The sequence below is a fragment of the Phaenicophaeus curvirostris genome, chromosome 2 (assembly GCF_032191515.1).
Source record: "Phaenicophaeus curvirostris isolate KB17595 chromosome 2, BPBGC_Pcur_1.0, whole genome shotgun sequence".
NCBI classification, from domain to species: domain Eukaryota; kingdom Metazoa; phylum Chordata; class Aves; order Cuculiformes; family Cuculidae; genus Phaenicophaeus; species Phaenicophaeus curvirostris.
Window position 1 is genome coordinate 58668142 of NC_091393.1, and position 16451 is coordinate 58684592.

Below are 16451 nucleotides of genomic sequence, written 5' to 3' on the forward strand. Positions count from 1 at the left end.
CCAGACTGACCAAAAGAACATTCCATATCATATGCCGTCTGCTCAGCTATAAAAGCTAAGAGAAAGGAAGCGGGCTGGGGGGCATTTGCTAGAGCGACGTTTGTCTTCTGGAGCAACTACCATACATACTGAAGCCCTGCTTCCCAAGATGTGGCTAAAGATCATCTGTTGATGGGAAGCAGAGAGTAAATCATTTGTTTTCCTTTGCTTCTGTGTGTGGCTTTTGCTCTTGCTTTATTAAACTGCCTTCATCTTAACCCACAAGGGGTTATTTCAATCTTATTTTCTCCTCCTGCTACTGAGGAGGGCAGCGATAGAGCAGCTCGGTAGGCACCTTGCGTTCAGCCGAGGTCAACCTGCCCCATTTCAATATACTTCAATGTGTGTGACCATAATAAGTATATGTAGCAGTTCTAATAATGTGCAATATATGTAGTAATCATAAGGTCATCACTAAAATAATACATTAAACCTTTAGATACTGAATTAATTACTGTTTCATGATATGTCACCAGGTTTGTACACAAACATGATGAGGAAGTCAGCTGTTTATGGAGCAGAAGACAGTCCACAGAAAGGTTACAGGAAAGCAGTAGATCTGCCTAATTTTCTACTACAGCAATGCAAGACTGGACATGACATGAAAGGTCACTTCAGCATGACAGGGGACCCAAGAGCTGAGCTCTTCTCCACTAGAGGAGTAGCCTGGCCAGGTTCGTGTGCACCTTTTATTGGTGAGAGAAGATGAAGACAGTTCAATGATGCATCCTTTGAAAGATTGCACTTGCCCTCCTCCCTACAGCCTCCTACTCAATTCCGCATAAGGGCTAAGAGCAGTGGTAACATCCCAGTGAAGCATTCAGTCAGAAGACAGATACACAGATAGAGAAGAACAGCTTGCTGAAACACTACCTTGGTGAGCCCAAAAGGCTTTGTTTGAAACAGCTCTGTCTGTGGAGAAGCCTGAGGCTTGAAGAACACCACAGCTGCCCCAACAGACAAGAACATCAGACCTCCCCAGTAGCTGTACCTGTAGCTCTTCCCTGGGGAGCTTCTGGATTCCTGGAAATACTGACAAGTTTTCAATTCTGGACAGTTTTGACCAGGGCCAAATTTCAAAATTCCTGCAAACTGAAAGACTTAGCTTTTAGCTACCTCAAATCCAGATTTCTAGAGGCAAATTTCCAGAGGTTGCAAGATTACCCATTCCTGTTAATGCCAAATTCTGAACCAGTACAAGTCAGTCTTCCTCAGAACTATGGCATTACTGTCAAATTATGACAATGAAATTAACAGATGTTCTTTCTCCTTACCTCCTGGTTTGCATACCTCCAATGTGACAGTGATAATCTTTGCAATGAGTGTGAAAAATTTTAACCTTCTCCTAAAAATAAGGAAAACTTCAAATTCCTGTGCAGTGATCTCCTGATGCTGCCCATGTTGCAAAACTCATTGATAAAACCAGATTAATTACCATGCTACTTGCTTCTAGATCTGACTTCTTAGAGCTGGAGCTCTATGGCCAGTAGCATAAAGGACAAGCCCTTCAGATGCAAGCACTATACAGTCAGAAGGAATCCAGATACAAGGAACTAAAGCATTGCAGAGGTCACTTTGAAGCAGGACACCTTCAATAAGGGACCTCAGCAAAAGTAGGGAATAGCCAGGGAAGCAGAGATTTGGTTCCTCCTTAGAAAAAAAAAGGTGGTAAAAAAAGCAAAAGAAAGAACTATGGAATTGTAATCCAACTGAAGACAGATGCAGGATTTTCAAAGTTTTTACCTTTCCCTGGCAGGGTAAAACTCCTCCAGACGATGTTAGGTTCTGGAAGTCCCCAGCATGTCCACAAATACCTAGTGCAGCAACTGGCAACTTTGCCATATTTCCCCAGAGTTTTGGAGAAATTGATACCTTCAGAAAACTGTCATTTCTTCTGCAACTTTATGTGCAATAGAAGCCCACAACCATGGAACTTCCAGTCATTTCACATAGCCCTAATGCTAAGACTTTCCAACTGCTGCACTGTAGCAAGTTCTCTGTGTTCCAGGGATTTGTCATCAACAGAGGTGCTTAAAAGCATTGCAGTGGGACATGTCTGCCAGAGAGCTGCTTCAGTGGTGGCACAAGGCACAAGGTGGGTGTGGGTCCACCACAGGCTCTGGCAGGTCCAGGCAGCAGGGTTGCTGACTTGCCCCGGTGTTCTGTATTCTATCCATCTCTTCGGGTGTTTGAATTTCTCCAGAGCAGCAACAGCCCTGGGTAGGCAGCACAATTGTAACTACAAACCTCGGTGCCTCAGGTAGCCAGGTGCATAGTCCACAGAGTCTTGGCTTAATTACAGCAATGTAATAGATTTCCTCCCCTGTAGTTAAATCGCATCTCTGGGCTTGAAAAAACGTTCAGAACACCATGGACATCATACACCCCTACACAGACATAGTTAAGAGCCTGATGAGGCAGCCAGCTGGGGACCCTGGAAGCACCTTCATTTTAATTTGGTGTACTATCCTCTAGCCTTTGCCTGCCTGGCTTTAGTTATAGCAAGACCTATATACAATTGTATGTATTAAAATAAAGTGTCTTCTCTACAGCAGTGTTGCCCCCTCCCCACATACTGACACATAACTTCAGTGCCGGGGTAACCCTGACGATTTAGAAAGTGGAAGCAACAGCCCAAACAGCTCCTCTCTTGTGCAATTAGAGCACGCAAACAGTTCCTTAACCTGTCTCTTGGAAATTCAACTCAGAAGCCACTGAGAAGAGAGTAAAGTAGGTACACACCCCCACCTAGTGGGAAATGCACAGCAATGGTTCTTTGGGAAAGGAACAGCTTCAGCTCTAAGAGTCATACATATATATACGTACCGCATGCCCCCAGAGCAGCTTTGCTTTTTGAATTAGAGATAAAAACAGCAATGATGAAATCTGAGGGCATTACTTCTACTTGTTAAGGAGAAAGCACTCTAAGGAAAAGGCAGTTTAAGCTTACTAGGTTACCGGTATTTTACCTGCTTGGTATTAGACGCTACTGCAAACAACATTGTTGCTTCATACTGGCGCAATCTTCTGCCAGGTCAACACAGTAGGCATGTAAACTGTTAGCCGAATGGCATAGCAGCATTTTAAACCTATTTTGCTACACTAGAGAGAACTGAATTCTTGAATGCAAACCAAAGACAAGCAAGTCTTCTGTAAATAAAGAGGTTAATATGTTTGTAAGAACCTACCAGCTGAATCATTGGCGGTATTTTCTGGAGGCAGTTTGGTGTTTACTACTACTATTTTTTCAATACATGCTCTAGATAAAGGTTGAATAAATAATGTGAGGTGCAAAGTAGAAGCTGGAGGAAAAAAAGCATCTTTTACATATTACCACTTCCAACTGCTCAGTAAAGAAATCCACAAAACCCTCCTGTCCCAAGAGCAGGATGAAGGCGCCACCCTCTGGGCTGGCCAGGACCAGCCACCAGCAGCAGCCACACTACCCAACACGGAGGGACAGATGAAGAGTGCAAGAGCTTGGCTTGGCTGGCCTTAAACTACTTCAGTCTTTCCTAGTACAGACTGAAATACACACGTTTCACAAGTCATATTAGCCTTCAAATATCCTTTTACAGGTCAGAAAAACACGGCAAATGCGCACTTGTGTTTCGCAGCAGCACATTGCCCTTTGAGACCTGATTGCACCTGTTTCTAAAAAGAAGTTAAGCCATTGAATCTTTTTGTAGTTTGCAAATCAGTCTCCAAGTGCAGCAGCTTTGCCACTTGTAAGCATTTCTTACAGGATTACCCTGACACACTTTGCTCTTCCAACTCATAACAATCATTTTCAAGAGGATTTGGATTAGGTACTGCTTTTTTCTCCTCTCTTGAGAATGATTCTCATGTAAGAGATCCAGGAAAGGGTAGGGATGACTGAAGACGGTCAAGTCAGGAGGCATAGCAATTCCCACTTTCCCTTTCACCTGTCCTTTTAACCTGTAAGAAAGCTCCAGAGCCTGTGTAAGAGACTGATTCTTTTTGCTGCCTTAAATAACTTATTTTCAGATGCTGAGGCTGCAGCAAAGGCAACATCCTTCACTGCTTTATCTCACTCTCACAAGCAGCCTGGCTGTGTTTGCTGCCCAGAGGTCATATTGCAATCCTGCCAGTGGGGGAGCAAGGGCAGAATAGTACCCTTGAAGGAGCATACCCAAAACGCAGTTCCAGAACTTTCCTGTAATAAGTAGTGTGCAGGCCCAAAGATTGTAAATAATACTCTGCAGAAGGGTTCATTTGCACGCCTACCATCCTGGAAGGAGCCATTGGCGTTGGACCCCTGGGGTGGTGAACCTTTGCTATTTTTTATTTCCTATTTATTCTCCTTCTTTTCTTCTTTTTTAATTCTTCCATGTTGTCCTTACTGAGGGTTTGATAACCCAACACTGCTCCTATTCCCAAGACTTCTGCCTGTGAGAATATATTTCTATCAACTGTTGGTGTCATTTTCACCTTAACTGAGCTGCGTGCAGTCCCTAAATTTTTGGGGAGGCCTAGGGCCCAACACGGGCATCCTAGATTGGACCGCAACAGCCTGCAATACAACAAATTACGAAAGGCGTTTCTCTTCTCCAAATACTTTCAAATGAAGTAAGTGACTGGACAAGCTATTACTAAAAATTAGCCTCTTGTGACAGAAGATTGTTCTTTTGAGTTTTATTTGTTTAAGGTAACATTAAGTACATGTTTCTACTTAGGTATTTTAGTACAACAAGGAAATCCATTACCTCATTAAGTTTCAGCAAGGTGACCTATGTTTCTCTGTGCAATGGAAAATATTATTTAAAGTGTCTCCCTTTGTTGCACAACAGTTTAAAGCTTCAAAACCCTAAGTAAATACTTTTCATGGAATTAAACAAACACTTTGCTTGATTATGAAATGTTTTGTTGGATGAGCTAAGTGTTTTCTGCAGTAGAGCAACTCATTTGTAAGCCACAGGCACTACTACGAGAGTGGTATCAAGAGTAGAAGTGGTGACATTTTAATAGTCTGTGCAAGAATTCCACTCTACTTTTTGCAAGCTGCGTATCTTGAAGATACATTCTCCCAGTTGATCACATTCCAGATGGCTTTCAAATAATCAGGTCGAACATTTTTATACTGAAGATAATAAGCATGTTCCCATACATCAATTCCTAGCAAAGGAATGAGACCTATAAAAAAAAAGGAAGATAAATGAAAATACACTTTACATGTAAAGTCTTATATTGCATCCCCAAGTTGTAATCAATTTCTGAGCCTTTATGTGCAGGAAGACAAAATGCTCTCCAGCACACAGATGTGTACCGCAACATTTTTCAAAACTGTTCACTCTCTACACACAAATCTTTTGCAGAAACTGAAAGACCCGATTTAGATAAACATATATGAATGCTCTAGAATTGCTCTGAAGATATGACTGAAACCAGATAAGAGTAATTTTTAAACGGTTTACATCTTTTGCATAATTATGCAAGCATTATAATTGAAAGTTACATCATGAAAGAGTCTCTTGCCATGCCAGTTTGCTTCCGATATTTTAATTACAAATTATTTGTTACGTGCTTAATTACTTTCCTTGCCTTTGTGCTAAAATATCCTTCTCATTGAATTTTTAATGGGGAGGTTCCGTGGGTGAGGGATTAAATTTACCCACATTATGCCGTATGTGTCTATAGTAATATTATTCCTTTTTTGTCTCCCTACTGATGAGCGATACATGGACTGCTGCCAATACATTAAACTCCTTGCCATTCCAAATGGATTCTACAGAACATATTTTAAAGATCTGCAACAGGATTTGTACAACCAGACACTGCAAGCAGGATTCTCATTGGCCATGAGCATTTCTCTCTGTGGAGGATGTCCAGCCTGCCACTATCACTGTCATTATCTCTCCAAGCAAGTAAAAATATCTTCAAAAGAGATCATGGCCAGTTTTATGCTGCTTGCCTAGCTGTAAGATTTATCCCTATCCAAGGCTTATTTAATTCACACCCTCTTTACCAATATTTAGGAAGCAGATTATAAGCCTTCTGTTTTAAACCCAGCCTACATAGTAACAAGAGTTACGATGTGCATCATCCCCTCTGCTGTTGTCTGGCCTACACTGGCAGTTCTGTGAGTAGTCCCTCTGCCGGAGGAAAAAAACCTAAAGGCAAAAGAGTCTTGATCTTTCTCAATACAAGCAAGCTACTCCAGTTGCTCAAAAATAATGCAAAGGGACCCAAGCTAAAACTACCGTTTAAGAGAGCACATTTTCACAATATGTCCTATCTATTTCCCCTTTGACTAGACAAATTTAAACCCTACTGCTCTTCACAGTTTAAATCCTGCTTTACAAATGCTGTTTTAAAAACTGCAACTGTTTTTCACTTATATTAGTAGTGGCACTCAGTTTTCTTGCCCTTTTTAACCAGTAACTTCTTCTCAGCATTTGTCCACAAACCCCTTTTTAGATCTCACATATTTGCCTATGGAATCTACAAAGAGAGAGGAAGAGGGGAAGAAATCTGACCTGTTGTTCCTTGCAAAGGGTCTTGATTTGCACAAGCTGCTATTTGTAGGCGCCCATGCTCTTTGTTATAGCCAAGCCACCCCCAGCCTGATCCTTGAACACCAACTGATACAGCTGTCAGCTTCTCCTTGAAGTTTGCGAAGGAACCAAAGTCACGCTTGATGGCTTCCATCAATTCTCCTTTTAAAAAAAGCACAGAAATATCACAGAAGGTCAGATACTTAACGTCTTTCACCTTCAAAATATCATCTGGAAATATAAGGAAAGAGGAGCAAAAGCATAATTAGGCTTTGTGGGAAGGAACTGTCTAGACAAACAGAGTAGCTGCATCATTAATTAATAGTTCTGTCCCAACCTGCTTAAGAGGGCAAGACATTAGTGCAGTAGTCAAACATGCTGTCTTCAAAGATACAGTCACGATGCCATCAACAGGACATTCAGAAGTTTACATTTGTGTCTAAAAGGAAAAAGAACAGCACATATGTGGACTAGGACAGAAGATCAAGAGTTACTTTGGATAGCCAAAAGGACAACGCTAATCGTCTGGGATTTCTTTGCCTTAATACAGAGAAATATTTGACATCTTTGACACCAACATAATGAGCCTAAACGTAGTAAGAGGTGTTTAACCACTTCCCTCAGATTTTAGATTTACATCTGCTTCTACACCTGGGCAGTCTATTTGATGTGGATAAGTAGGCTCTGTGACTAGATTCCTTCTTTATTATACAGTTAAGATAACCTGTGATGAGGCAAAGGGAACAGAAACTAGAATCATTTAGTGTAACAACACACTCTCAAACTACTGCCTTTCCCCTACACCCTAGCACATTTGTGGTTGTCACATATTTGTTTGCAAAAAATCTGAAAGTACCTAGGCTCTTTTCTAATTAGCCTTCAAATTACCATATGTAAGAATACTTATATAAATACTCCAGTGCAACACTGGAGAATTCTTCGTGCCTTCCACCTTCAGACAGATGGTCTTGAAAATCCCTTGGTGATAACTGCAAGTGCATCTTAAGACAAGCTTTAGCAGGCTTCCTACAAAAGACTTGCAACATTCAGTTGAAACTGAAAGATGGTATTTTATGCTTACCAACTCACAGAAATCTCACAGAAATTGGGAAACAAAAATCAAGGCTTTAAAGCATCTTTTCTGACAACGTCACCTAAAAAAGGTCTATCAGAAATGGACTGATATCAGAACTGCTTGTTGAAATTTCAGCTTTGAAGCTTCAAAATTTTATGCTCTAGTCTTAATTAGATCAGCTTCAGAGCATCTTTGTACTTCCATGGCAGAGCCAAGTCACAGGCAGATGTCAGCTATGAATGCGGGAGTACAAAGCACCTGACGCCCAACAATTTACAAACAGGCATATAGACCTCACTCAAAACCCCTCAAGTTTATTACAAAGGCTTTTAAGTGATCTGTATTACAGGGCCTTTACATTTAATTGCAGGTAACCTGTAGATGATCACTACCGTGTCCTTCTAGAGGGGATTTCTTTAGGCTTTAACAGCTAAACTATCCCTATTTCAAACTGGCGCATGAATTCAGCCACTAGTTTGCGTGGTCTGCAGCACAATTCTTCCTTGTCTGTGGATTAAGTACGTATATGGCAGCTTAAATAGCGTAGCTCTGGAAAACCAATTTCTTATAGGAAGATGGAAAAGACAATGCGCAGCAATAGCCAAGTATTTTGCAGCATATGGGATTAGATTTAGAAATTAAAAACACTTAGCATGTGGACAGCTTATTTTGTTCTTGGCTTGCACCTGAAAAACATCTCAGAATGGTGGTAACTGCTGCACAGACAAAGTAACTCTGAAAAATCAAAATCCTTTAGATTCTTTTAAAGGGAGAAAATGGTTCAGTCCTACTGGTCCATTAAAACAGATGCAATAAACTATCATAACAAGTACTAACCTTTAGGCTCTCCTCCTCCATTAGGAGAAAGGTTTGTCCAGAAGATGGTGTGATTGATATGACCCCCACCATTGAACTTGAGTGCAGGCTGAAGTGACACTTGAGCTGTAACATCACCTAAGGATTCAGGAGATAAAAATACCTAGATAAATAAAAACATCGTTATCACCACAGCAGCCACTAAGTTGCCACTAAGCCTCCATCAATCTCCAGAATCTTTCAAGACTTAGTAGTCTACAACATGTCTACGGAAACAATAAGGTTTGTGACTGTTACCCACATTTCAGATATGCAATAAACTACATTAAAGATTTCTTTATCTGTGACCTTTTCCTATCATCTTGTAATGATATGCAATCTGCCAATATAGCAACTATCAGGCAAAACACAATACACGCGTAAGATCTACTGTCATTCTACAGCAGAACAAAGGAACTAGTAGAGCCAGAACATTTTAAGGATCCAACATATGTAAATCGCTCAGAATTACCACTGCAAGACAAGAACACCGTTCACCCATTAGGTCACTGATTTGCAAACCAAGCATATTAAACTTCTTAAACAATTTACAGGGCAAACAGTTTGTGCTTCAGAAAAAGCAGAAACAAACAGTAAGCATGTACACAAACAAAATGTTCTTCTTCCTCCTATTTTTGTCTAGGTTTTTTGGAATGAGGTATTGCAGGAAGAGATAACGACCCAGACCATTTTACTCCATATTATGGAACCTTGCATCTGAAATAGAGATCAGACAGCCCTGTATAATCTCCCTCTCCACGAAATGTTGTATTCCTTGAAGAACTGCCTGGTGCCTTGTGCCTCTAAATGATGTTGCACCACTTGAACACAAAGATTTTGAATGCTATTTTGGCTTTTAAAAGAACTGAAATGTTGCAAAGGTTTTTGAAGCTTCTTCCACCACTCCAATACATTCTCTATTAAGAAATCAGTACAGGCAGCTGTTTCCTCTACTTACTTTCAGAAGTGAGCAGTAAAAGTCTTCCTATACCAATAAATGACTCATCTTAACACAGACATGAAAGCAAGCCACAAAACAGCAGCACACCTATTACTAAGGGTTTACAGGATTCCAGGCTCTCAGCATCTCTTCATGCCTTTCAGTAACTACAACAGCCTTGGTAAGCTTCATACAAATAAAATATTTAGACGGAGCTGCTCCAATATAACTCAACAGTCGGCCAAACATACAGAATTCAATGCTTTGCTGAAATAAATTACAGTAGGACTCAATCACACACCCATGGCTTTTTTGGATTCGCTGGAAATGACACTGTTACAGTAAAGAGTTTCCTTAAGATGCAGAAACTAAACAGTTTCCAATAAACTTTTCTTAGGAATAATTTTGTCCCTACACCAATTCACTTTCACATGCAATATGTTTGTGGGGGAGGAGGTGTTCATGGCTTGTTTCATTTTGTTTTAAATTCAGAAAAATATTTAAGTTAAAAACCAGCCTGTGGCTAACGCATGATATCTGCATCTCCAGTCCTAATAACACACAGAACAACAAAACCATAAAGGTACAGGACAGGAATAAAGCATCCAACACAGTTAGTGCAAACACTGTTTATTGAATTCAAGTATCAAATAATGGATGAGACATCTCTTGTATCCACTGAAATGGCAATCTTCGGGACATTTTCCTCGAATTTTGCATGCCTTAGTAACACTTTTAAGGTACCCCAGAGCAAACAACATATCACAAGCCAGAAGCAAAAAAATAACCCAGGATGTGTTTAATGTCTTTAATCATTGTCTATTCCACTATTTCTTAGAGGAACCTATTGCCCAGGACTAGTAGGAATCAGAAACGGCACCTGACCTTTGCCCTTAAAACACAGTATTTGAGGAGCTGCCAGATAAGACCTGCTGAACTTTGCACTGGAAAACACAATGAAAAAGAAGTAACTTGCCCTTACATCACAGAACAAGTATCTTGGCATTTACAAGTATACAGAGTCCCTGGCTTTTGCTACAGCTTACCACGCTCCTCCACATACCCACAGAAGACAATTCAGTAAACCATGACAGGCAGCAGTCAGTTTCTCCCTCTACCAAGAGTCACTGGTTCCCTTGTAAAAGCAGAGAAGCAAAGCACCACAGTTCGCATGACTGTCAGAAAAGAGCAGAGGAAATTCTGATAGGCACAAGTTTTCACAGAAAATAAGTTTCAAGTTTATATCCTTCAATTAGCAAATCCTGCACATTTTCATGAACCAGGCATCAGAACCAGCTTATGCTGAAACGAAGTCCTGTGCTGCACCCCATTACAGAAATGCATACTCATTTTCAAAAGAGCTGACAACATAAGCCAACAGGACTCAACTCAGGACAGCTTTATTTGAGCTTTCTAAGCAGATATAGATAGATAAATAAGATGTTAAAGATGATCTGAAGAGAATACTTCCTATTGCTGAACAAAAGTCATTGACAAGGTTGTGATCCAGAAGAGATAGCAATTAGACATGCTGTGCAACCCAACGCTGAATTGAAGCACAGAAAGACTTTTTATCATTCTCAGTTTTTAAGTATGGAGAAAGAATAATTCTGAGAGAATGAGGTTCAGACTTTGCCCTTTCGAGACAAAATACTACACACTGTATACTGGGATACTAGCTAGAAAGTAAAGCTCAAAACACACACCTACACAAATACCGCAAGCAAATATTTGTCTGCTTTGATGATTTGCGTGACCACCACAAATTCTTTTTCTATTTGCAAAATAGTGCCTGTAAAATCCTTAAGGAAAGATTAACCTCTGCCTCTACAAAGACTGTTTCCAACACCAAGCAATAAGAGTCTGTCAAACTACAGTATTTTTAAAAAATGCCACAAAGGATTCACAACACCTCAGATGTTTCTGCTAACCAGAAATACAGCCTACACCAGTGGCTGAAGCCTTGATCATTAAACAGCATCAGTAACATCAGCAGCAGATACACTGATAGTTCAGATTCCCTCCTCAATTCTGTTTACGCTAATTAAATCTCTGGAATACAACTTTCCTAGATCCACCACTGGCAGGAAAAAGCAGCCAAGTATATTGCCTGATTCTTACCCAAATCTCATTAGTTCATTAATTCAGACTGCATAAGCTATTTTCAGGCTTGCTTAGGCACTTGAAAATCTCTAAATTTTAACAGGTAAGCAACATTCTCTATTCAGGCACACTGGTAATTCTCAAGGGCTACACGGTTCGAGTTTACTCAGACATTGACAATTCTCACTTTCATCCAAGCCCAAGCAGTTTAATTACACTGTAAAGCCACCTGGCACCACAAAGAAGTGAGTTTATAAAGTAATCACTTCTTAGAGGTACTCTTTAGAAAGATCATCATCACAGAAAAAAGGTCAGAAAACATTCCATCTTCTTAAATGTTGACAGCTGTCAAGTTTTCACAGAAATCAGCATCTTAAGTTTTAATTTGAGATCTTAACAAAAAAAATTCCATGATGGCTTGATATATATTTTTAATGTCTTACACTGGCATACAACCTACATGACCCCTTCCCTCTGATCCAGAGGAACAACTGACAGCTAAATTCAGATCTCTTCACCGGGTGTCACATATACTGATTGCACATTTTTCTTACCCTCACTTGCAGCAACAAAGATTATTTCACAAGAATCAGCAGAACATCTGATGTGAAAATCATCTAGGTGCACAAATTTTTCTTAGGTAAGTTTGTCACTGCCTTTTCATTACAAAGTATTTGTTTAGTAAAATGACTGCAGTTTCCTACTACCTCAGTCTTTGTTTCAAGTCACTAGTGTAAATATAGACTAAGATCACAACAATCAATTCATTTTCTTCTAGCTTTACGGTACTACAGAGAACAGAATTCATGCTTCTCAGTTACACTGAGCTTCCAAATATCAGCAGCACTGAGGCTAACTATGAAAAGTTACTACTAACAGCACTTCATTTTATTTTTAAAAAGAAGAAACAAGAAGGAAAGCTTGAATTAGCTAATCCAAAACTTTTAAAAGAAACTATTTCCCCTGAATGAAGGGTTATCCATTTTTTAATTCTTTATCATCTATGTCAACTAGCTTCTGCCTTATCTGTTCACTGTGGATATACAGACCTTTTGACAGCGCCTCTTTGTATTTCTCCTCTGCAACATTCAGGTTGTTCACGTAGGTAGCATGATGTTTGCTGTGGTGCAGCTGCATGATCTCTGCATTAATATGAGGTTCCAGAGCGCCATAGTCATAAGGCAAGTCAGGAAGCGTGTGCTTTTGCCTAGAGGCCAGGCATCCCAATGGTGCTATCAACTTGATCCCACTCCTAGAAGAGAAAAAATATAAGGTAGTAGTCTTATTCAGTACTTGGGCTTTACTACCGAAGCAGATTTAAACCATTACTGTTATATCAGCTGCTTGAAGCACACAGGTTATTAATCTTAGGTGAAGAAGTCAAATTTCCATTTTTCAGCAGATCAAAGCAAGCACACTCTGTAGCTTAACTGCAAAGATTAATTCATATAAGGGTTACAGATGAAAGGCTTTGCAACGCAGAGCTTCTCAAACAGAGCCACACAAACCACTGGGAAGACTCACATGCCCTCCCACACAGGCAAGGTAACGGTGGGCGTAGAAATGGCATGCCAGCAGTGATGTGCTGACATTCAAGGCTTCATCTAATCTCTATTTACTAAAACCAGAAGCTAAGATGTCCCTGAAGTGTCCTTCCCTCACTATGTGCAAGGTCCCTGTACCAGGAAATAAAAAGGCTGAAAATCCCACTCACCGGGTCCCCAGGGCTGAGGCTCTCCAGCACTAATGCCAACACACGTGCTTCCCTGTCCCTGTAGGCGGGGACTGGAAAACCACGCAGTGTGTGACAGCAGGGCAGCCGCGATCTACACGGGTAGAAACTACACAGCGCAGAAACTACAGAGGTCCCACTCACCCTTCCCCATTTCAACACCTTGCACTTGGCCTGAGACGCAACAGCAGACACAAGGAAAGGACACTCGCTAGGCCAGGTGGAAGGGCAGCTCCCTAGGCACTTTTTAAGTTTCGCTGGTGACCTTGGCATAAAATGGGTTCAAACCAAGAGCAAATCCCACGGGGTTCCACAGGGCCTGGCTGACAAAGCTAAATGGAGCCAGCAGCGCCATTCCAGGTGCCAAGAGCGCCTGGGCTGGGGGCGAGGGCACTGAGACCGAAAAAGCAGCAAATAAACTCTCGAATACTCATTTCACCAGGTCTGGGCAACATGAGGGAGCGATCTCCATCAATGATGTGCAGTGAAACAAGAGCTGGGGACAGGATGGATTTCCCACTTAGGATGGATAAATTCTCCCAGAAATCTTATGCATGTGCTATTACCTTCCAAGGCCTAATTTTAACGTTATGATGAATTTCACAACAGTCAAGTCTCTTGCTAATTTGGAGCCGACTCCAGCTCTGTCTGACCTTGCCTTTGAGATGGGGAAAGGCTGCAGACAGAGGTGGTCTCAGAGGACACATCTGATCAGCACAGATCACACTGCACACAAGGTGCTATCATCTCTGAAGAACGAACTGTGCCTGGAAAAACACAGCTTGAAACAAAACATGCTGTCAGAGGGACCTTCTGTCTGACTTTCACAAAATATGATTACTTAAACTCTGCTTTAGCTTAAATAAAAAATATTCTACTGTGTCCAGAGAAGAGCAACGAATCATAGAATCATAGAATCATAGAATAACCAGGTTGGAAGAGACCCACCAGATCATCGAGTCCAACCATTCCTATCAAACACTAACCCATGCCCCTTAGCACCTCATCCACCCGTGCCTTAAACACCTCCAGGGAAGGTGAATCAACCACCTCCCTGGGCAGCCTGTTCCAGTGCCAAATAACCCTTTCTGTGAAAAATTTTTTCCTAATGTTCAGCCTAAACCTCCCCTGGCTGAGCTTGAGGCCATTCCCTCTTGTCCTGTCCCCCATCACTTGGGAGAAGAGGCCAGCACCCTCCTCTCTACAACGTCCTTTCAGGTAGTTGTAGAGAGCAATGAGGTCTCCCCTCAGCCTCCTCTTCTCCAGGCTAAACAACCCCAGCTCCCTCAGCCGCTCCTCATAAGGCCTGTGAATAACTATTTTAGATTCTGGAAGTCAGTTTCAGTCCTTCCAAGGAAGGAATTTCAGCAGGATTACCTAGGTCCTTTCTGCCTAACTCACAGCAGCTTACACTTATCTCAAATTCCATTTGAAAGACACCAGCCCCGTAACGAAGCTGGTGAAAGGGCTGGAGAACAAGTCTTATGAGGAGCAGCTGAGAGAGCTGGGGTTGTTTAGACTTGAGGAGGCAGAGGGGAGACCTTCTTGCTCTCTACAACTACCTGAAAGGAGGTTGTGGAGAGGAGGGAGCTGGCCTCTTCTCCCAGGTGTCAGGGGAGCTTCCGGCTTGATATCAGGAAAAAATTTTTCACTTGAAGGGTCGTTGGGCACTGGAACAGGCTGCTCAGGGAGGTGGCTGAGTCACCTTCCCTGGAGGTGTTTAAAAGACGGGTGGATGAGGTGCTGAGGGGCATGGCTCAGAGGTTGACAGGAATGTTTGGACTCGATGATCCAGTGGGTCTTTTCCAACCTAGGGATTCTGTGATTCCATAATAGTATCTGCTCCTTGTATCAAAACTCTTGCTAGTTGGGAGCTCTGGAGCCAGCTCTGCCTGACCTTGGCTTTAAGATAGGAGAGGCTGCAGACAGAGGCGATGCCAGGGGACACATCTGCTCTGCACAGACCGCACCGCACGCAAGGCGTTAATATCTCCAAAGAACCAACAGCGCCCGGGGAAACACCGTTATAAAGAACCCTCGCTGCCCGAGGGACGTTCTGCCCCGACCGCCTTCCGAAGAACACAATTGCTCAGACGGAACCTCACTCTGCTTTAGGTTATGTATCAAAAAAACACCCCGCTTTCTATACCAACAGCTGCCTCCCCCCCCAACCCCGATCCCCATCCCATCCCGTCCCCGACACGGCGCTGAGGGGCGACCGCCCTCCCTCCTCCCCCGCCGCCTCGCGCCGCGGGGCTCGGGGCGCGCGCCCGCTCCCCGCCCCCTCCCTCCCCTCCTCGCTCTCACCGGCGCGCGGCGGCGAAGCGGCACAACATGGCGGCGGCCCGGCTGCACCCGCGGCGCGATGGCGGCTGCGCCCGCCCGCGGCACCGCCCCCCACCGACAGCCCCGGAGGGCGGGCGGCGCGGGGGCTGAGCGTCACCGGGTTGAGCCGGGCACGAAAGTGGGGCGGGGGTGGGGGTTGGACACACAAATACCATTCTTTATCAAGGATTCACGCGGTATTAGGAAGAGAGCTCTGTACGGAGCCGTTATCTCAGAGCTCAGCCCCGCGGTGCACGGCTGGAATCGCAGGGTGACCTTCTTGGCAAGGACCCGCCAGGATCACAGAGTCACGGGATGGTTCGGGTTGGAAGGGACCTCAAAGATCATCCAGTCCCACCCCCCTGCCATGGGCAGGGACACCGCCCACCAGCCCAGGCTGCCCAAGGGCCCATCCAACCTGGCCTTGAACACCCCCAGGGATGGGGCAGCCACAGCTTCCCTGGGCAACCTGTGCCAGGGCCTCACCGCTCTCATGGTGAAGGAATTCTTCCTTATGTCTAGTCTAACTCTGCCCCTCTCCAGTTTGTACCCATTAAGCTATCAGATCGTCGAGTCCGGCTCCTGTCCCTGCAGAGGACACCCCAACACTCACGCCCCGTGTCTCAGGGTGTTGTCCAAATGCTTCTTGGTTATTGCCAGGCTTGGAGCAGTGACTGCTTCCCTGGGGAGCTGTTCCAGGGCTCCACCGCCCTCCGAGGGAAGAACCTTTCCCTCATATCCAACCCAAACCTCCCCTGGCACATCTTGCCGCCATTCCCTCGGGTCCTAACACGGGTCACCAGGGAGAAGAGCTCAGCACCTGCTCCTCCTCCTCCCTCCGAGGAAGCTGCAGACTGCGATGAGGTC

General features: G+C 43.2%; 1 protein-coding gene across 1 annotated transcript; it reads right to left on the bottom strand.

Annotated features, from left to right (window-relative positions):
* Positions 1-4680: 4680 nt before the first annotated feature.
* SOD2 (superoxide dismutase 2) lies at positions 4681-15655 on the bottom strand. Its single transcript, XM_069852182.1, has 5 exons — positions 15567-15655; positions 12577-12779; positions 8467-8583; positions 6537-6716; positions 4681-5193 (listed from the first exon to the last, which is right to left on the bottom strand). Exons 1-5 carry the CDS (start codon positions 15593-15595, stop codon positions 5048-5050), a joined length of 675 nt encoding a protein of 224 aa, XP_069708283.1. The 5' UTR covers positions 15596-15655; the 3' UTR covers positions 4681-5047.
* Between the last annotated feature and the right edge of the window lie 796 nt (positions 15656-16451).

Excerpts from the sequence above, each read along its gene's own strand:
- SOD2 (XM_069852182.1), bottom strand. The coding sequence starts at position 15,595 with ATGTTGTGCCGCTTCGCCGCCGCGCGCCG. Across the intron at positions 8,584-12,576 it reads CAAAGAGGCGCTGTCAAAAG|GTGATGTTACAGCTCAAGTG; the intron begins GTCTGTATATCC and ends CTGAATCCTTAG. Across the intron at positions 6,717-8,466 it reads TGGAGGAGGAGAGCCTAAAG|GAGAATTGATGGAAGCCATC; the intron begins GTTAGTACTTGT and ends TTTTTTTAAAAG.